This window comes from Lagopus leucura, unplaced genomic scaffold (assembly GCF_019238085.1).
Source record: "Lagopus leucura isolate 7727_CA_CO unplaced genomic scaffold, USGS_WTPT01 Super-Scaffold_100019, whole genome shotgun sequence".
NCBI lineage: Eukaryota > Metazoa > Chordata > Aves > Galliformes > Phasianidae > Lagopus > Lagopus leucura.
Genome location: NW_024962273.1, coordinates 6,582,731 through 6,604,691, shown reverse-complemented (window position 1 = coordinate 6,604,691; position 21,961 = coordinate 6,582,731). Strand labels below are relative to the sequence as shown.

General features: G+C 38.3%; 1 protein-coding gene across 5 annotated transcripts in view; it reads right to left on the bottom strand.

Annotated features, from left to right (window-relative positions):
* Nucleotides 1–21,463, bottom strand: part of NCKAP5 (NCK associated protein 5) — a 337,371-nt gene extending 315,908 nt beyond the window's left edge. For all 5 annotated transcript variants that reach the window (XM_042877826.1, XM_042877827.1, XM_042877829.1 and 2 more), the window contains exons 1-2: nt 21,256–21,463; nt 3,164–3,292 (exon numbers count right to left, since the gene is read on the bottom strand). In XM_042877826.1, the coding sequence (XP_042733760.1) occupies nt 3,164–3,232 (69 nt within the window). In that variant the 5' untranslated portion in view covers nt 3,233–3,292; nt 21,256–21,463. The remainder of the gene's footprint in view (nt 1–3,163; nt 3,293–21,255) is intronic.
* Nucleotides 21,464–21,961: the final 498 nt, after the last annotated feature.

The following is a 21,961-nucleotide window of genomic DNA, read 5'->3' as shown; positions in this document are numbered from 1 at the left end:
ACATGTGATATGAAAGTAACAATAAAGAGGTTAGGGAAAATGAGAAGAACACAAATTGCTTCATTTTGCCAACTTGAATTTAATGGAGTCACGGGACACGTGTGATTTACTAACAGGCTGCTGAAGGCACTCCCTGAAATGTCCCTCCTGCTTGATTAAGAAATAATACCTGGCAGTTAACAGTGAACACTGCTCACATGTTTCTATTTAAATTTACAGATGACACTCTTTAGCCTAGGTGCACATGTTCTATTCAATACAAAATTTTTACTGACTTGTATTGCACAAGTACTGAAAATGCAAATATGCACAGAGAAGCTATACAAAAAAGCATAACCTCTAGCTGTCATGGGTGGAAGAAGCCATTGTAAAAACAGAAGTGTGTCATCCTGATGGTATGATAGTTTTATATGTTCAAAACACATTGCAAAATATTATTCCCTTCATCTTTCCTTCATACGTTTCCTTCATTACCTGAGCAGCATCACAAGCTAACCACAGGCATCTTCAGCTGGCATTTACTGGCATAAATGCACTGACCACCAGCCAATGCCTGAAGGCTGGTTTTTGTCTGTATGCAGCCTCCCGCCCTGCTTACCACCTGCTGAAGAGCAAGGAAAAGCACTGCCTTCTTTTAGTTCCACAGTTTTGGTTTCTCCTCTACAAGGAGCATTTCAACATGCAGATAATACGTTATTATCCAAAGTACTTTTTTACCTAAAGAGCTACACAGCAATATTCCTTGCGACAGTGTCAAAACTGACAGAAACATGTAAGAATTATGCATGGTGCACTAACTCATCTGAAAGTTGAGACCAAATTAGCAATAAATGGGTTTGGAAGCCACAATTACCTAGTTTCATGTTCCCATCCACAGAACAAACTATGCTGTCACCCAAGGGAAAGGACAATTTCTACCTTAATGCACAAAGCATAGGCTAGATCTAGTCCATTACACCAGTAAAAACAGTACTGATTTGCCACACTAAGCATCATCTTTGTCCAAAATTCACAGTTGGTAACATTTCTGTTAGCTTGCAGTACTGAGTTTCCCTAAGTGTTTTTCTTTTGTCCATGTAAATATTGATAGTTCATGCCCTGTATTGGGACCACAACAGTACATTTTAACTGCAGGATTTATGTCAGAGTCTGTTTCACAGGGCTAATAAGCCTCGAACTCATAACAGAGGATGGCCCTGGGAATAAACATGCTTCTGAGCATACAATGCCTGATAAATTTTACTTGACTCAGAGTGTATTTGATAGAATTGTGAGTTCTTTGTAAGTCTACCTTCTCTGCCCATAAGCCAGAAGAAAACCAAAATAATTTTAATAGTGCTGGAAGCTTTAAGTGCTTCCCATAGCTGAGTGTGGGCAAGCTGAGAGCACAGATTTCATTGCAGGCTGAACAGACTGAAGAAGGCTCCTACCCTCCTTCAGTGCCCTCAGTCACAAGGCTTGAGCAGAAAGGAGCTTAGACAGATTGTCATTAGGTTCTTCAGTTATCTCTGCATGTTAGGGAGAACTCACTGCTTCTCACTGCCTTTTTTATTCTCTCACTAGTTTCTTTGCAAAATCACAGGATGTAACTCATTATTATAGGAAAGTGCTCCATTTCAAAGTGGAGGAAAAGGACAAACCACTCTTGAAGCACTCTCTGTGTGTTTATTTACTTGACCAAATGCCACTGGGTGAGAACAGCACCTCAGGAGACTAGATCTGAGGAAGAGAAGAAAAGACTTCACAACCTGCAGAAGGAAAGGACTGCTTGCTGCCCCTGATACACAGCAGAAAAAGAGCAAGGATACAGAAGTCAGAGCAAAAGATGGGACAGAAGAGATCCTATTATTTTATTGGATATCTATGTTATCTTTCTCGGGGAGCAAATGCCAAAGCAAGGCACAGTGCAAGTGATGCAGGAGAGGGACCTTGGACTTAGCACAGCTTTATCAAGGCCATGCTGCCCTGTGTTGCAGGCAGGGATGACTGCCACTAACCATATTTAGGCAATATTCTGATAGGTGAGGAACTTACGCTCGAGATTTAATCAGAAACAAGGACTTCAAATGACAGCTGGTAAAGTCCGAGAAAAAAAGTTCTTGATTATTCTCTATTACCAATTATTTTCTTCATTTAATCAAGCATTGTTTCATGAATAATTTGGCTCATTATTTTTGACTGAAGAAGTGCAGTTCATTGAGCAAAGCTTTACATTTTGTGGCCTTGGTACGATGAGACAAACTGTAACTGCCAGAAACTGTATGGGGCTCCTGCTGCTACCAGTGCCAAACCCACCTGCTTCCAGCACTTCTGAGCATCCATTCAGTACTGTGAATACTCAAAAAAAAAAAAAGAAGAGGCAACTCTATTACCAAAAGCCAGGGGCAAATTTCTTCCTCAGAAGAGAACCTGTACTGAAGCCAAAGAAAAGGCATGGGTGCACTCAGCTTTGCTTATGACACTATTTGTTCCACTGACAGTTACAAGAGCAGACTGAGTATTTGACATTGGGACAGTTATGTTTTCACACAACTCTTTAACATCTGGGAGCCTTTTCCAGTCATGGATCCACAGTACAGCTATAAAAACTTGTTAATCTCAGTTATCACTTGAAAATATTACTTAAATGTAAGTATAGAATGCAATCTCAATAAGTCAGATCTTATATACAGCAAAAACAGTTACTTCACAGCATGTGGCCTTCATTTTTTTTTTGTTCAGGAGATATTAGATTATCTTTTACATTCACTATGGTGAGCAAATTTTTCCTAGTATCCTCAGTAGTAAAACAAGCATTTCTGATTAGAGGACCACAGCTAGCTTCAGCTCTCATATTGTATAATGCAATGCAGAGTGACCCTATAAAGGCTGAGGTAAAATTTTAATTATAAGTTTGGTATATTTCTCAGGATTCTTTGCTTGTGTAAATCCCCTGAATTCAGGGACAGAATTCCACACGATAACACAATGTTTCTATTTAAGATTCTGTAAAATCCCTCCAGTTTTTTTGCTCTGGAGAATCTTAAAAATCAGAAAAAAGTTGTGAAACTCTGATGAACAGATAAACACCTTTAAAATGTACATGACTATGAGTATTCCTTCTTCACAATTATGTTTATGACAGAAGAGATATTACGTAAATTCAGTAAATATTCATTCTTACCACAAGGCTGCTGTCCAGAGAAAGTCTTTTCCCAATTTCCCTTTTCTGTAGTAGTCTTTTTCTCTCCATAGCTGAGGTTATTTGTTTTCCTTCTGATCTACTAGAAGCTTCAGACTGTTTCCAGTATCACTGCAAAAAAATAAAAATAAAATAAAAAATTAAATGCACATTTCAATATCCTACTTAATAGTTTCTGTCTTTCATCATTAACTTTGTAATAACCCAGCAGCTAATGAATTTGTGTCCATAGTAGACTGTTCCAGGAACAAATTTACTGTGCCAGAAAAGCTAAACTCTCCAGAAAGAAATATCACCAATATGTTTGGGTCACTCCTCAAAGAGAAATTAAAAAAGGAAAAAAGAAAACCTGCTCCTACTTTCTTTATCAATATGCCACATGTTCTAATAGTCTCTCTAACTGGGATGGGAAATGGAGTCATGGAAGCAGAGTACCTGGGGCTGGAGAGAAGGGGGCGGGATGGAAACAGTTCATTTCACATTAATTGCACTTCTCAGTAAGCCCTGCCTGTTGGCACATCCACAAATTTTGGACCTAATCCTGAGAAGTTCTAAAAGTTTTCAACTCCCATTATCCTTAATGAGATACGAATGCCCTCAGCACTTTTCTTGCATTTTTAAGGTCAAAGATTCAGTTGTGCTAATCAGATAGTACCCCTGCCTGTGCAGAATGGCCAGGGAACTTCAACCAGTAAAGCACTGAGGGGAACAGTCTTACTGATTTGTAGGACTTGTTTATTCCTGCCTGATGATTTCTGCTAAAATCAAGGCACACCTTACAAGTACTACCAACTCTCTCTCTTTTTTTAAGTGTTTCTGGTGATTTACATACTTCAAAGTTTTAGCTTCTATTTTAATGTTACACTGTGTGTGATTCAGAAATGTGGTCAAAGGTAATGAAGTTATTCAGGATTTAAAGAAAACAATAGTGAAGTAACAGAAGTAAGAATCTAGCTTACATTAAACCAGGCAGATAGATCCATGAATGCAGAACCAAATTCAGCAATTTTCTCTCATTCTTCATAGTGACTGTTTCCTGCATCAGAGAACATCCTACATCTCTTATCTTGGGATATCTCCCTAGACACTAAGAATTTGCACTACAAGATTTTGTCCACTTCTTTGAGTCAAGACTTGACATGAAAGCCTATTTAAAAATATAATTCTAGCCAGATTGCAAAACTCATACAACACTATTTAATGTGAGCCCTAGAGTAATTCATTGTGTTTGACTGAAAAAATAAGACAAAAAATACAAATCCATCTGTTTCTTATCTCTTTTACTCAGTGTGAACAGCATCTTCAGTTATAAGCAGCCAGGTGACTGCACTAGGCTGCAGTTTGGCTGCAGGGTAACACAGCTGGCACTTCCAAGAGAAGCCTTGCATTTGCCTTCCAGGTGTGTCACACGGCTGTGTGTAGCCTTGACTTCTCACGCACACCCGTGAGTGAGCCCATCTGCCACTGTGGTAACACCATGCAGACAGATCCACCCAACACTGCACCCGAATGCTCTGCCATGAGGGTGTGGGATTGGTACACTGGCAAAGTGCTGGCTGCCTGCAAGGAGATCATGATACCCCACGTATGTCTCAGAAGCCAGCTGGAATCCAGAGGACTCTCAGAGACATGCAAATTCAGACAATCAGGCACAATGTGGACATCACAACTAGGACTGTTCTCATAAAAACGATTCCCAAAGGAAATCATAACTGGTCTGGCTAGCAAGCGATCCAGTCCCAAATTCAGTGTTCTAAGAAACAGCACCTGGTCTCTAATCTTACACTTGTTATTTCCTGTTTACATTTATTCAAGGACAGAATTCACCCATTTTTCTCCAAAATGGATAAAAATTAGCCTCTATACACATTCATTTAAGCAACACATGCTATGAGAATTTGTCCACATTATAGGAGGAAAATTTGTTATTTCACTGTGAGCATTCTTTCCTTGCATGTTTTTTTTCAGCTTTACCTGTAAAACCCTGCTTCCCTTCTGCAGTACTGCCCCTCAAGCTACAAATGCTGTTTAATTCAGCTAATAAGGAAGAACAATAGCATGCTGTCACACAATTACCATTCCTTCCTGATTAGCTAACACATCTCAGAAAAAATACTTCAATACATTTTAACAAACACAGAAGCAAAGTCTTATGCTGTTCGTGCAATTATGCCAGAAATTAGCAAAAGAAAGAGCTTAACATAATCTCTGTATCATTTTTCTCTGCATTCATCATGCCTGGAGAGCATGACCTTCACTGAGAGAGTCTGTTGATCAGTGAGCAGAGCATCACTGAGAGTGAGCCAGTGACAGCTACAGTCAGAGCCAATTATCCCAGCAGAAAGGCAAGGATTTGATGCAAGTCCCTAAAGTGCCTGTTTGCAGGTATTTGGCAAAATCACCCCAAATCCTTGTTCAGAAGTAAAAGGAGGAAGGATTATTGCTAATTATTGCTATAGTTTATATGCTATGCTGTCTTGGGCACTTCAAGCTGTGAATTTACTGCCTCCTCACATTGCTAGGTAGCAACCTACCTACTCAGGCAATGTGAAGCCAACTGAGAACTGCAGATTGCATTCCTTTCACCTTGCACGCTCAAACCTCTGTGCATTTTATCATGAGCAGGCTTCAAGAATCTCTCCTGAAAAGTTAATAACTTAACACTGAACCCACCTAAAGCTCTGAATTGAAGGTAATTATTAAATGAGATAATACAATACAATACCTGTATAAACATACGCTGGTGCCTCAAAGTAAAAGATTTTGGGAAGTCTTTTAAAAACTTAATCATCAGAATGAAGTACTTAACAAAAAGAGAACAAGTTTCCATCTCAGTATGGCCAGGTTTGGGCAGCAAACTTCTTGTCACAGAGAAAAATGACCCCCTAGGTAAATCTGTCTTCCTTTGAGGCTAGCCCAAAGATAAAAAATAATTCAAAATGGAGGTAATACATCTCCCAAGAAGCTCAGCAGTGGAGAACAGCCATCTAGATGGAAAGGTTTTGAAATGTAAAAGCACTTTGAATCAGTTTATCCAACTATCAAAAATACAATTTTTGTGTTACCAAGATAGCAGGCTGTAGAAATATATCAGCCTTCCTTGACCAATTTGCTTGTTGATATCTCCCAGACAATGTCTTTACAGCAGAGACCCCAGTGATCAGCATTCAGACCCTGATGACCCCATTTGGTTTGGCTGAAGTGTGAACTAGGTTGCAAACTGACTTCTGATTTATGATGCCTTCACTGATGCTGCATTCCTGCGTGGCTAAATCCTTGGAGGGCACAATGCTGTACTGCAGTAAGCTTTCCCACTGTAGTACTTTTGTCTACAGGACTACAGGGTTTATCCATGCTGATCACACTGGAGGAGGCACTGAAGGCACTCAGCAATTATGCCTGTTCCCTGAAGAGGTACATGGGGATCGGTCTATGAGAATGCAGGTCTCCAATGTTTGCCTACTGTCTTCTGTTTTGCATTGAGCTCAGAGAAGAAAGTTTTATGTAGATGTGGCAAAAAGTCTCAGGGGAAGGCCTAAGCGGGATCTTGCATCAATATGGTATACTCTCATGGCTCACACAGTCAGCAAGCCAGAGGCATCAGCTTCATTACATATCTTAAAGTGCAGTCATTTTACTACTCAATACAGGAATGTTCATTACTTTGGGAGATGGCTCTAACACTATGCCCTGGAGCAATAGTGTGATTAACACAGAAAAGCACTCTCAATAATCTGTGCAAGAAATTTCTTGGATTTGAATACCCTCTTCATTTCTAGCAGTAACAAAGTATGATTGATGTATATTGCTTTAGCTGATGAAAATGGGTAACATTACATCCCTTAGATAAGCATCCAAGATATTTTCACGCAGTTTAAAACTGCAGCTACATTTCAACAGAGCTATGCCAACATATACCAGCTGGGAACCAGCACACAGTAAATCTTTTCAGTAACTGAAAATGGACTGCATTTATTTTTATGTCTCACAAATTAATATAAATGTAGCAGTTATGACAGGTGACAAAAACGACAGCTCTGGAAACGAACATCCTTTCATTAAATCAGTGTAGATCTAATGCAGCCTCCCCAGCCTCTGCTAAACATACCTTAGCACTGCAAGAAAGCAAAACACCTGTAGGATGGTAACACATATTCAGCAGTCTGTTTGTCACTCCACATGTTAACTAGAGGACAGGTTTTGTTTTGTGGATATCAAGCTGTCAGTCAGGTAACAGAATAAGGCCAAAGTTACACAGTGATCACTTTTAAGGCCTTTTTGCTACTTGGACAGTTGCACCTGTTCAACAGCCATCCTTTAAAACTGAAATGGAATAACCAGAACAGGTACTATCCCTTAGCAATGAAGGGAAAATGAAAATAAGATTGCAAGCATAGGTCAGGAAGCAGCTATGAGAAAGCAGAAATTTTCATCAATGCAAATGCTAGCTAGAATGAACAGATGACCTAAAGGTGAAAGATTTTGTTTCTCATTACCAGTCTCTGGAGTGATTCGGTTTCCTGAGAGTCTAAATGAATTGAATTGTGTCTTTCACTGTCCAGCCAGTTGGTTTTATTTTTTGTGCCAACTCTGGTGCTAACACTGGTGTCTGTATGCTTGCTTTTTGGGGAACTTTGTAGAAGAAGCAGTAGAAGTAAGGACAGTAAAGCTTGTCAGGGCTTTCTCAAAATTGGAATGAAAAAGAATCCAGGATTATGAGGCTGATGTGTACTCAACAGTTCAAAATTTGTTCACTCATAAAATAATTACATTTATTTTCTCAGGCTTAGGGCAATCTAAAATGCTAGGTTTGTACAAGGTTTTTTGAGTATTTCTTGTTCTTTTTTTAAATGGCAGAGAGCTAAAATTACCAGAGGAGTAAGAGCAGAAAACCCCATCTTCACACGAGATGAGAAAATTCTGCCTAGTGATTAAAAATGAGCCATGAAAATGGTTTCATTACCACACCCCTATCTCTCTCTGTCAAGGTATTCAGCCTGACCATGAGTTTAAGTGATGAAGTGGAAAAAATAATTCCAGTGTTCTCTTATGAGCTGACATTTCAAACTTCAACACTTGGGAAAGAGAAAGCTACAGCAACATCTGCATTTATGCAATATGAGACTTAGCTAATTTATTTTATTTTGCCCACAGTGAATTTCGTAGCAATGCCATGTGCACAGCCTGCCTATCTAATGCTCAAACCACTCAGGTATTTGCTCAGACTGGTCAGCAGTTTGTTAGAGCTAATGCATGCGTTGTACATCCACACCCACTGGATTAGGTTGCTATTTAGATAAGCAAGACACATTTTTCAGAGAGGGAAGGAGAATGTGCCATGTGCCAGCATTAATGAGTTAATTAAATTAAAAAAATTCCAATGCAAGTACCTAAAATGCTTAGATAAGTAGAATACTACGGGAATTACAAGGCAGCAAGTACAACACTGCTGTACCATTCAGCCCATAGATTCAGATACCCTGGTTAGCTTCCAAAAATCATTAAAATATGTCAAGTCAGTCTGAAAATATATAGATAGAAAAAGACTCTTTCCTAGTCCCCTGGAAATACACAGGCAGCATGTAGACCAGTCACGATCTGTAAGGTTGAAAACTTTCCATTAGTCAACCGTAATGCCAACATAAAACAGCACCAAGCAAGTAGGAGAAGGCCAAAACGAGACAAGAAATCATGTAATTTTTGTACACAATGCATGGTGGTCTACAAAGAAACTGAGGGTTGATAACAGCCAAAGGATATGGATCCCTCTTATTCCGACTCTTGAAAGGGAGCTGGTTGAACAAGCAGGATAGTCTAAAGCAATTTTTTAACGCCAGCAACACACAATCTCAGATCAAGATATTCCAGAAATATAGCATTTTAAAAAAAAACATCTTAGATAATGAATTTTAAATTTGAACCTGTTTGAACTATAGACTTCAATATACATTTATGTGTTTTTCATGCAAGATAATCTTCAATTTATTTGCAAAATTAAACATTCAGTAAAGCTTTCTACAGCATTGCCTCTAGGATTTAAACAAGTAAAGATTAGCAGTTTAAATCTAGCAAACCTATCAGTGTACTCAGAACAATACCAGGAATTTCAGTAAATCAGAAAATAAAGAGTACGGCATTAAAGATGTTATTACTCTGACAGCTGTTAAGATAAATTGCATAGGAAGCATTTAAAAGATTTATATCTCGAATCTCACCAGGTTAATTAAATGGATGCATGCATTCATTTAAGAGGATAAGGTGGGTTGCAGTGACATAAAATGAGAGGGCACAAGATTACGTTCTTTCAGCATTAAAAAGAACAGGTTGAACTGATATCATTTCCGTGTTCTGTAATAAGCATGATTCATCCATTGCCATTTTCAGCTCTCATTTTCTTTCTGGCAACAAAAAAGACTATGAACATTTATAGACTAACATAATCAAAGCTTTAACCTTTTCAGCATTTTGTGTTTGCACTGGCTGTCCATTTTTATCACAGAGTTCCATGGGCCATGATACAGGGAGGAGAAAAACTACCAGTAAATTACAGCAAAGAATGTTGGAAAGGTCAAAGGACTACCCTCCTCCCTTGTTTGCTTTTATGGGACATATGAAGAATTCATATCATGCAGTAAAATTATTGAGAAAAAAAATGACAAAAGATAAGCAGACAGAAACCATGAATATGTTGTCAGGACAGCAATGGGTAAGAAGGGGGGAAAATGGGATTTATTACAGCGTTATCATCAATAAAAAATAGATTATGACAACGATGATTGTATATCCTCGGTTTTTGTGCTGAACTCAAACCTTTCTGAGTGTTGTAAGACCTAGAGCCAAGAAAGGGATACCCAAAACTGAGGCTATTCAGACTGAAGGAAATATTAGACCTAAAGCTTCTATGTTGCAAATGAGTTTCTAATCATTCATTGTGATGTATCATTTATTATGATATACTATTATAAATTATATTAGTTGTTACATATTAATAATGGATTCCTTCAGTCACTGAATCTCTTCCAGCAGTGTTTTGTAATCTGAGCTGCTAGTCTGCAGCAGGCATGCTCTGCAGACAGCTACAGTGACAGATACCTCTGTAGGCTTCAATGTAGATTTGTCTCCCTTGTGAACTGTAGCCAGATTTGTTGAACTGTTGTTATCCATACACCCAAATTGCTATGTGGAGACTGTGTCTCTTCTACATCCCAGTAAAGACGCCTCTAGAATTTTGTGCTTTAAGGCTGGTAAACATGAAATGCTGGAAGCAATTCATCTAACTTAGTGTGCCATTATGACAGCTAGATGTTTCCCATGGAAAAATATCAACATTTTCATGCTGAAGACTAAGGAGAAGGTCTTAGCATGGGATACTTGAATATATCAGGGATAAGGTGGGGAAATCTCACTGAAACTGAGCATTTGAGTAACATTTTTTAAAAAGATTTTCAATAACAAGTTTGGAATTGATAGAGCAAGTATTCTGAACCTGGTACATCATATATAATGGTCAGAAATGGGCAACTGAGGATAAAGTCACAATCATTTTCCTACTTTTTTAAGAAAAGAAATGAAAAATGACATTTTCATTGTAAAAGACAAGTCTGCCAAGCACAGGCTTTTAAGTCCTCTCTCTAGGATTTGTTTACCTGGAAAGTAATGGACTACAATGGCATTTAGCATCAGCACTAACATCCTCCAATATAAGTCACTCCTTTATAAGTTTGAAATTCTCCCCTTTCTGTGTAATGCATATAGAAAAAAAGTACAAGTTTTCCCTACCCAAACTGCGAAGGATCTCAAAGGTAACTGTGTGCCATTTGCATTCTGCTACAGGATTATCTTTCTTAGGGCCAAACTTTCCTGGACTGATCATGCAGAGTTTGCAAAAAGTCCTAGGAGTTCATGCAGAATGGAAACCATCCATTCTCTCATCAGGACAAGAACAGGAGAGAGGACTATCCTGCAATTACGTCCATCTCAAAAAAATTCTGTTTCTAACATGACTGAGCTACCCAAGAATCTCTTGGAGAAAATCCTCAGAAATATTTCTCTGGCAAAAAACATCTTGTCACACTGTGTAATACTATCAGTGACGTGGGACGAAGGCACCATCACTGGCTATGAAGAAGCTATTTCAGTCTCCTGTTTGTTTCCCAAATTCCCTGAGTGCCATGGCTGGCTGGGTGTCAGAAAGCCAAATGGGAATCTCATTTGGTTGAATTACAAATCTTAAGGAGAGGAGAGGAAGTGGTATCTGGTTTAGGAGGCCAATGGCAATAAAGAACTGAATTCATTTGTGTTCACATAATACGCTGCAAGGTTCAGAAAAATACACGCAGTTGAATCCAATATCTGAATTCTTCTAATGGGTAACAAAATAGAAGGGTTTAAAGTATACGGTCAAGATTCCTACATACACCACTCCATTTGTGTTTCCTTCCCATTTTTCCTTCATTACTGTAAACCAAGGTATTTCTGAAAAAAACCCAAGTTTCAAACCTACTCATAAAGATCTCAGCTACAAGAAAACTACAATAAGAAGCTTTTGAAATGTGCTTAAACATCCCTTTTTCTCTGAAACAGGTGCATTGCAGCCCGCATCTCTTCTGCCTGCTCATCTGTCCTAATTTTATCCCCGAGGGACCACTAAAAATCATAGGCTTTTTGTGCTTATCCCCCCTCTTCCACATGAACCCCTGAAAGAGTCAATAGTGCAGTGGCCAGTAGTGCAGAATAACTATTTTTGCAATAGTAAATCATTTAGCACATGTCAAGAAAAATTGCAGAGATTTGTCCAGCCAATTCAAACTCCTTTTATTCTTTTTACATAACAGACCATGTAGGACATCAAGACTGTAAAATTAAAAGGCACAGATACGCATTGATTAAGCTTCATTTTCAGCTTATGGCCAGGAAAACTATTGTGAAAATGTTCAAAATGAAAGATGTTCTGTCCTCACTCATATATCCTCAGACAGTGACAGCGCACTGGGCAGTATTGGCATGCTGTACAGCCCTTCAACTTTTTCCTCTGCAACTTTAGAGAGATCTCATCTCAAACACTAAATTTAGTTCTGAACCAAAAGAATATAGACAAACTTGATGGAATTCAGATAACAGCAGTGAAGACGATTAAGGTATCGATTTGGTGGAAAAACGATTAACAAGTCTGTTCATAGTAGTTTCAAACAATGCCAAAAGGAGATGAAGATTGGAAGGAATGACCATCTACACAAGTTTGAAGGAGATATACTAACACTAGAAATAGTGAGGAATTGATTAAGTTATTGACAATAAGCTGAAAAGAAATAAAGAATGGGAAATGATGTCGAGTATCTGAAGAAATTACCTAAAGTGAAATCCAATAGAGACTGATTCCTAGAGGATCAGAGGAACACTTGTCATATAAAAAAAAAATAAGGCAGGATACAGGACAATAAAATTCATTGAAAGTGAGGGTGCAGCCCAGGAATGAGTTATCTGAAGATCCTGGTGGGCAAAAAAAATTCTCCCTCCATTCCTTCTCAGAGTCTATGCATTGCAGTTGTTAATCCACATTTGTGACTATCAGAGTGGAAAAGGAAAAAAGAAAATGAAGCAACTCCATCCTTCCCCTGTGCAGTCAGTTGCCTGCAGTGCTTACTTCACTTTCTCAGTGTGAAGTCTGACTGCCAGAAACTTAATAAAAATGTAAATTAAAAAACATTCATGAATTTCCTACTTAAAAGGTTTATAACTCCCCTATGTTTTATGCCATCCTACCAATCTTTAACTCAGCTGCACTCAGTTCTACTAAGTGAAATAGGAAAGAGCATTTAGTCTGCCATCACAGATAATAATCCAACACATTGGGATTATGGATACAGCAATATCCAGAAAATATTAGAAACAGAGGAAGCATACTATTAAAACATTCTTGTATTTCTCTCTCTCAAGTGCTCGCCTGTTTAAAATGCAAAGTAAAAATCATTAAGCTACCAAAAGTGACACACAAAACCCACAACAAACTACAAATGTTTCAGAAGTTCATTATTCATGAAAATCTGAATAATGTTTTTGTTTGTGATAACAACAGTTTGGTGGGATCATTTTCCTTGTAGAATTCACAATAACAACTCAAACAGGATTGTTTTCTCCAGGTTATTTCTTGGGAGTAATGGCATTCAGGTTTAGCCAAATCTTTTGAGATTACAGTTTATGCATTCTAGTTTTGGAATAACAGAAGTTATCCAAAATTATTGCTTACACTGTATTTTGACTGGGAAAAAACAAAGCATTTTTAGTGAAAAAGCAGAAGGACGTAATATATTTGCAACTTTAAATGAAGCACTTCCAATTTCCAAGTGCATTTTAAGACTATATATATAACGTTTTGAGCATGCTGTTAAGCATGTTGGCTTTTTAACTGTGTTCCATGGGAAACAGCCTACAACTTAGGCAATGAGGAAACAACGAGGTTCATTTCAGGTAAGCACTAATCACTGACTTACATTTTAAGTTGGAATCCAGCTCTTGAGTGGGTGGTTTGGGTTGGTATCATGGGATACCAATTTGCTGCCCAAAGGTTGTGCCCAAAACCTACATACAAGGGTTACATCTTTCATCTCTTTTTGGGTGAGGACCTTTTGAGTTAAAGCTTAACCTCTGCCTCTCTTCATCCATAAGCAAGCCACCTTGTATCAGATGAGAGCTGAGGGACCCTGCCTTCTACAGCTGCCAGTTAAGTTAGATACCAAGATGGATCTAGGGACTCAAGCTCATAATCTTCTTATAATGTGCAGGATGCAAACCTGGAGCCTGGGAAGAGAGGAATATTTGAAACAAGTAATGAAAGCTTTCTTCCACAATAGTGGCCAGAGGGTGAGATTGGGTCTTCCTGTGCTTTACTATCAAGACAGAACCGATCAGTAAAATCAAGGAAAGCACTGGCTAGAATTCTTGATACATGCCTGCATCTGCATCATCATGTTTAGTCACCTTATGATCCACTCCCCTCTCATGTCTGTGTCAAAAGCCATAATCTAGTCAGTAAATTCTCATCAATGTCTCTTTAAAGCTTTTTCTTGCAACAGGAGATTTTTGTGATAATCAAGAAGAAAACCAATTCACTTGATTAAAGACCGGTAAATATAAATGACAGAAATTATTTCCTATGAACATCATAATGTATTCCCAATCAATAACATCATGACAGAATTGGAGCTTAAGGGAAGGACGTTAGTAGTTTTAGTAAAGGCACATAAGTAAATATAAAAGAAGTCTACAGATTTTCAAGCAGAGTGACAAGGAGAATGGCCACTCCAAGACTTTTTAGATTGTTCTACTGTTTAGTCTTCAGTTCATCCGGTACCGTCTTTCATTTATTTGTGCAATTTTAAGGTAAAGATGAAGATCTTAGTTTCAAACGTTAGGGTTAACATCCAGTGACATGACAGAGAACTGTTTATTAAAATGTTAGACCAGGTTTCACCTTAAAATTCTCCTGCAGCAACAGCCAGCAGTGGATGTTAAAAATCTTTGATGATTTAGCTGAACTTTTCAGTAAGTCATTCATTTCTAAATGTTTCTTATGTGTAACAGCAAATATCACCTAGTAACTAGCTCCAGATTTATTTAATCTCCATATTTTGCTGATTATTATTAACTGTTATTATTGACTTTAGCCTTTGACCTCAGGACCAGCACCTCAAGTCCATACTAATCAGTGTCTCAAATCTATACAGGGTTGGTACTGCATAAGTCACTTTCATCAGCTGGCTGCTCAGTGATCTCTATGAAATGCTGAAGCTTGGTAGTGGACAGGTGTCTATATTATTAAAATATACTTTGCAGACACAGTTGGCACTCTGGAATTTTCTAACAATGACTATAATCTGCTCCCCCCAGCTCATAAGTGGGAATCATTCAGCTCTGAGTTGTCATTTAAAAGCAAGAAAGATAAAGTGTTCTTTGTTAATCTGACAAACAAAGTACCTCTGTTTCTAGAGCAGTTTTGAAACCCTGGAGAAATGCTCTTCTGCACTGCAAAGATTATTATTCAGCCTAATAAAACTCATTAATTGTATGAGATACAGTTTAAAAACTGATAAAAGCCCTATAGGTTACATCCTGTGATCTCATAGCCAGTGCTAAGAACAGCATCCACTGTGAAGAGACTACATTTCCATACTATCAACAAAGCATAATGGCACAGGATAGACCAGATATCCAGGAATCTGCATTAATTGATTAATTATTCATTAATTAATTGGTCAAAACACCCAGACATCTACACAAAGCAGGAATAATCTTTGTGGCAAAAAATTAGAAAGAGGGTCTTGGCAGAAGAATATTTGCCCAGTCTCAATGCAAGGTGGTTTCTCTGACTGTCCATCAAAGCAACAGTTTTATATATTAGTCGGATGTGAAGCATAAGCAGAGGGAACAGCACAATAATTTTTGGCTTTTGAATAACCAGGCCGTAATTCAAACCTCAAGCCTTTAACCTGCTACTCTTCTTTAGCTTCAAGCAGAGGTTTTGTCAGAAGCATGACATAATGACCTCCATTGACTTTGCTTAACTCTGAGCTAAGTGAGGTAGAGCTTCAGGCTGAGGCCAAATGACAGATGCAGCTCCACAGAGCTGGGGGATGGTGAGAGACTGTCACAGGAACCTTTGTGGATTTGCCAATGGCTCACATCTGGGTCAGTGTAAGAATTAAGGAAAATGTTACACGAAATCCAACCAACAGGAAAGGATGTGTAAGCACAATAATGTACAAGATATTTAATTTCTCTGAATAGAAACACTGTTTGTTCTGACCTAGTTCAAGACATTAAAAGATTTAAAAGAACATAAAACAGCAGTTGCTATGCTGGTCACCATCACTCTGTAGGGAAAGAACTATTTGACGGTTGGACGAGATGATCTTGCAGGTCATTTCCAACCTTGTGATTCTATGATTCTGTGGACCCACCCGACAGCAGAGCCTTCATCTCAGGGTTGTAACAGTGAAGACATTGGATAGCTCAAGAATTGGGTAAACTTAATTTTGTGAGAAAAAGAAACCAAAGTTTTCTAATGGTCTTACTGGATACCTATTGAAAAGTCCTCCAGAAAATTTCTCCAGTGAGGAATTTTCTCCCTAAATTGTTTTTCTCAGACACTCATTTCCTCTACAAGTGGCAACTGAAATTCAGACACAAACATGCTGCTAAACAAATCTCAGCAGCTTAACCTCTACCCATCAATTTATATTCATTAAAACTAGTCTGCTTTTCACATAAGTCTCAGAAGGAATGGTTAAAAGGAGGAAAACAGAAACGTGTAATTAAAGCAAGTGGTCACACACCCACGTTAATACATTTCTGTTGTATTGTCCAGAAGAACGCATATAACTTCCCCAAACTGAACCAGAAAAAAAGTCACAAACTGTGAAGATGGTCATGGTTAACACACTGCAGATGCGTGAGATTTATCCAGGAAGACCTCACAAATCAGCAGTGAGGGAGAAGGGAGAGCAAGTCATGCAGAAACTATTTAATCAATAAGTAAAGACAATTATAACATCTGTTAATCTTTTGTGTAGGCTATAATTAGATGCTGCGGAGGAGTAGCCTTTAAGGGGGCAGGCAGGGAATCCTTTAACATCTGCTAGAAGGGCAAACGCTGTGCAATAAATGACTTTAAATGCAATCAGCAAAATGAGAGCTGCTCAGAGTTCACAAAAGGCCTGTATAAAAGATTGAGGATAACAAAATATTTTGCCAAAGGTCAACTCCTGCAGCACTCAAGGCTGAATAATAACTGCTAGTTTAGAGGCCACATCAAAAACAAACGTGATTGTACCTCTGAAAAACAATTCTTTTTTCATCTGTGTCATTATAGCAAAAGCACATGCTGCTGCTGTTTATCACGTCAGCTTAATAACTTATTAGAGCTGTATCTATCAACCTTGAACAATTTAGAATAAACAGGTAGATATTATGTATTTTAAACACCAGAATTCGATCTAATTAGACTGACACAGAACTCTGTTGTGCTGTAAAATGATGTGATTCTTGTTTTAAATAATTAATCATTTGGTAGCTTCTAAAAAATCCAATTATTTACTCATTTTGCCCTTGAAAACAATCATATGCTTTCAGTTGTTACTCGCTGAAAATGTGAGACCAAGAGGGAGTTTTTTTATTCAGTTTAACATGGCCCTCTACTGGCAAAATAACCCCCCAAAATCTTATCGCTATGAACCATTTTATCAGACCCACTGAGCTGAAAGGCTAAAAAGATCCTACATTTTCCAGGAAAGTTACACCATGTTTTAGAAAACAGCAGTGTAGAGCAGGGCGTTAAGAATTCATAGAAATTAAGCCATCGTTTAATCTGCTCTCAAGCACCCCAGCTAAGAGAGTATTGCTTCTTTTACCCAGCAGACGCAGCTCTGGCCATCACCAGGGCACTGGAGAAAAAGCCATGAGGCTGGTCCACTAAATCATTTTAGAAGTAAATGCAATCCTCTTACTTGTGTGTCAAGCTGTGCTGTATTCCTCAAAAAGTACCATATACTCCAAAGAGGATTGGATTACACACAATTTTTGTTTGCATAATTAGTACTTAGTACAGGCAAAGCAAGCATGATAGAGCCCATCTGTAAAAAGAAGAGTATTCAAAATACAAACAGCAACTACCACCAAAAAGCAAATTCACTACAGAAGAATTCCTGCTTCTTTTTCTCCCTCCATCGTTACTGAAAATCCACAGTGGTGAATCAACCAGCTTCAATCAAAGTGAGGCAGACAATGAGACCCGCCTCTTGCTGGCTGCGGTAATTAACTCTTCCTATTTGTATTATGTCTGAGGAACAAAGAAACAAAAGGATACAGTAAACTGTTGAATATAACAATTTAGATAACGATGAATTATAATAATCAATTAGCGCCGTCAAAGAATAGAATTTACGACACACATTTGGTTCTGCACAGACCTATTGTATGGGCACCATCCAAGGCTGGTTTGGCTCTGGGAAACAAATAGTGTTGTCTTGTGGAGAGCTTTTCAAACACGTGGTTTAACAAAGGCCTTTGTTCTTGCTTTGTGTCAATATCAGCAGTCCATTTTTCAGCAATATCGTTTTTATCTACTGTTTTATAATCCATGCTGTTTTTCAGGGTCTGTGTCATTCATTGCCCACAGACAGCAGTGCTGCCAGCTCCCAGAGCCCACTGCTGCAGCACAGACCCCATCCCTGTGAGTCACCTGGTGGCGGTCAATGGAATCCCACAAGGGTTAGAAGCATTTTTCAGATAACAGTTACCAAAATTTTCATCTCCAAAAGCGTCATGATGAATTTATGCAACCATTAGAGAACACCTAATGCAATCCTGCATGGTGTATGAGAGGTCATTAGATAGTACAGGATAGTGCCTACAAGTGTTAATGTGTTCTATTTACATGGTCCACGTATCTTATTTTAGTAATAAAACCATATTTTAGATGGTAAAATATCAAAGGTGTATTAACAACTTTGGTGGGGATTGTTCTTATTACAACTCCCATACTGCTGGGAGCTGATCATACGCAGGAGCCACAGAGCACCTCCTTGTGCTTGGCCTCATTGAGCCACGCTGAGCTCCTCAGCTCAGCTTCCCTTTGGCACCTTTGTTCCATGGCTTTTATCCCAGCCTCTGTCCTGCTTGTCAGGGGATGACAGGCTGGACTCTGCTCTCATTCTGCTTCTTTTCAAATGGCAAGAAAGCCTGAAGAATTGACAGTCTGCTGGCAATTGTTCCCTTTAGTGCCATCCCAGAATGTTATCAGATCATAAATGGTATCCTTAGGCTCAGGCCTGCAGGTTTTATCCAGGAAAAATCCAAACAGGGGATTGCTTTACTGAAAACCGAGCTTCCTTTGTAGCCTAATTTGATACAAAGAAATACAGGAAAGAAAATGTAAATGTGAGAAAGAAAATGTAAAAAAGAAAAATGAAAATCAAATGGCCCCAAGATCATTGAGTTTTGACAGTCTGCTCCTGCTCTTGAAGTAATTAGCTGGAGGTTTGCTCTTGACTGAAGTGGAACTGAACGCACCCACTTTGCATTTAGTGCAGCAGGATTTCTACTTGTTTAAATCTAAGCCTCAAAACACACACAACTTATTTTACACACAAGAATGAGAGCAGAAAAGCCCGTGAATTTTTCTTAAATGAGGAGTAAGATTCACATTTGTATGATTAGGGCTCGCCTGTAAAATTAACTTAAGTGGGAAAGGTAAGAGGACAGTGATTATTGCTTTAATCTCACTTTGTTTCAAAAGTTTTGAAGGCATTTGCCAACACAGTACCTGAACTCTGCAAATGTAAATACACTTCTTAGTGTGCAGCAGCAGATCATCATTGCTGACCACAGGCTGACAGAGGGAATGAAGGACTGTTCCACAGCGTCAGCACAGGGATCAGAACATCCAGCTTCAGCCTTTGCTTTCCCCCAGCAAAAGACTCCATCATGGTACCTGTTTTTCACTTCTAAACTCAGTGGAAGCTCCTGAGCTACAAAAAGGTCTTTTAAAAAACATATAAACCTTGTTTATACTATTTCTGAAGGAGGATGGTGAACACACAAAGAAAAAAACACCTCTATGCTCTAAGGCCCCTATTTAAGACCCCCAAAGCCTTTACCATTTGCATGGCAAGGCATAAATGCAGAGTTAATTCAGGGCTATTTTTTCTTCCAGAAGAATATGCTTCAGTTCCAAAGACAGAACAACGGGTCCTAAGTTACACAACATCTTGACATGCCAAGCCACATTAAAACATCAAAAGAAAAGACAGACAGGTTTTGATCTGCTACAGAAACAAGGTCACTTGGGAGAGGCATCAGCAGTCGTAGCCACCCAAAACTTAGTACAAAGTAATACGCCGCAACTGAGAGGCCTCAGACATAAAGTCAGTGGCAGGAGAAGCAGGAAAAAAAAAAAAAAATTAAATTTAAAAAATCCTCCTATTCTTGTTTGACTGATTTGTGCTGACACAGCCTCATACACTTGCCCTGATTTCATTCTTCAGAAATGTGCTTTGTCTCCACGAAGACAGATCATTAAACAGAGGTAAAAAGAAGTAAAAGAGATCCTCAGGTTACTCTCTGGAAGAGCCACTACAACTGAAATTTCAGTAATTTGAATAGGCTTCTGGTGAAGGACTGACATGAGAAGCAGGAGAGATGGAGTTTGTTACCAGCATTTGAAGAGTGTATATCAAGTTTTAATAAATCACTTCTAGGGGTCACTTTCCACATCTGTAAAATAGGAATAATACCGTGACCATCTCACAAAATGTCATGAAAATGACTTAAGTGGCTGTAAACATAATTCTGACTCCAAACAGCAGGCAGTGCAGAAATAAAAGTTTTTCTCACTGCAGTTTCTGCTCTGAAGTAGCAGAGCAGTAGTAGAGTTTCTGCTCTGATGGTTAAAGATTCTAACATAGAACTCTAACGTAATTGCTCAAAAACAAAACAAAACTAAAACTGTTTCTCATATAATCATAAATTCATTGAATCCAAAAAGCACCAGATTTCAAAGCAGTGCATGAGTCTGTCTTTCAAACTTATCTATCTCTATAACCTGAACTGGGTGTAAGACCAGAAACAGCCAAGGTTTGCTTTAAATCTCTGCCTGCATAAGAAGGAAAACAATTTTAAAAGAAACTGTATTAAAACACATAAGGAAATTATATAAAAAATTTGTATTAACTATGACTATTCAAATAAATGCCATGAACTGATAACGATCTTTTAAAAGCAGACTATTTTTTAATCAATTAATGGCAATTCTCACCATTTTTAAGGATCTTAAAGTTTCACCAATTATATTAGGAGTCACTTCAGTGTAATCTCAGGCAAACAAAGCAAAATTCAAGTTTCCATTTGTCCTGTATTCTATTGCTGAAACACCCAGATGCATGGCTGCAACTACTTCTAACAACTACATACTTGCTTCTCATTTAATTAAAGTTAAACTGCAAATAGCAAAGCTGACACACTTCTAGAAAAAAATAAGCTTTACAGAGATGATAAAAACACTGAAACAGCAAAAGTCTTACTTGCAGCAGTTCAGTCAAAACATGCCAGCCCTGGAGAACTCAGATCCGTAAGTCTTTGCAGTCCAGAAATTCTCTTGAGTTTATCCAGTGTTTATTTACCAAGCTTTAAAAGTCTGTGGTTTGAAGAACAGAGTTAGCTTTCTGCACCATCCAGAGCACTACTGAAGTCCTCCAGCAACAGCAGACATGAAGTTTGCTGATAGTTGAGTTTTCTGCTGCTATGTAGTTGCTCAGTACTTGTAAATACAAGCTCTGTGGACAAAGTCCCAAATGACATCACAGGCAGCTGCTTATTGTTGAGTCTTTATTAACTGACTGTCAAAAAAGAAAAGAGGAGAGGAAAGAAAAGCACAAACTATCTTCCCTGCAGCACAATTTGCATCTTAGTAGGAGTTGCAGTGCTACACACATAAATACTTATGTTTACCCAACTGATGTTTTCTTAGAATGAATAAACAGTATTTGCAGGGAAAGCAGAAAATTAAGCACCTAACCAGCTTCAAAATGCAAAGCGTGCAGGGAGAAAAAGAAAAATTAAGTGTCAGCAGCACCTTTTTCAGAATTTTCCCCTGCATTCTCCTAATCTTTCTGTTTATTTTAAAGATATGTAACTAGGGGTGTAAATCTGCATGCATCTTAAAGCACACAGCACAGGTTTTTAGTAAGCCAAAATAAAAGTTTCACCTAATTCCTAATTAATTCCTAA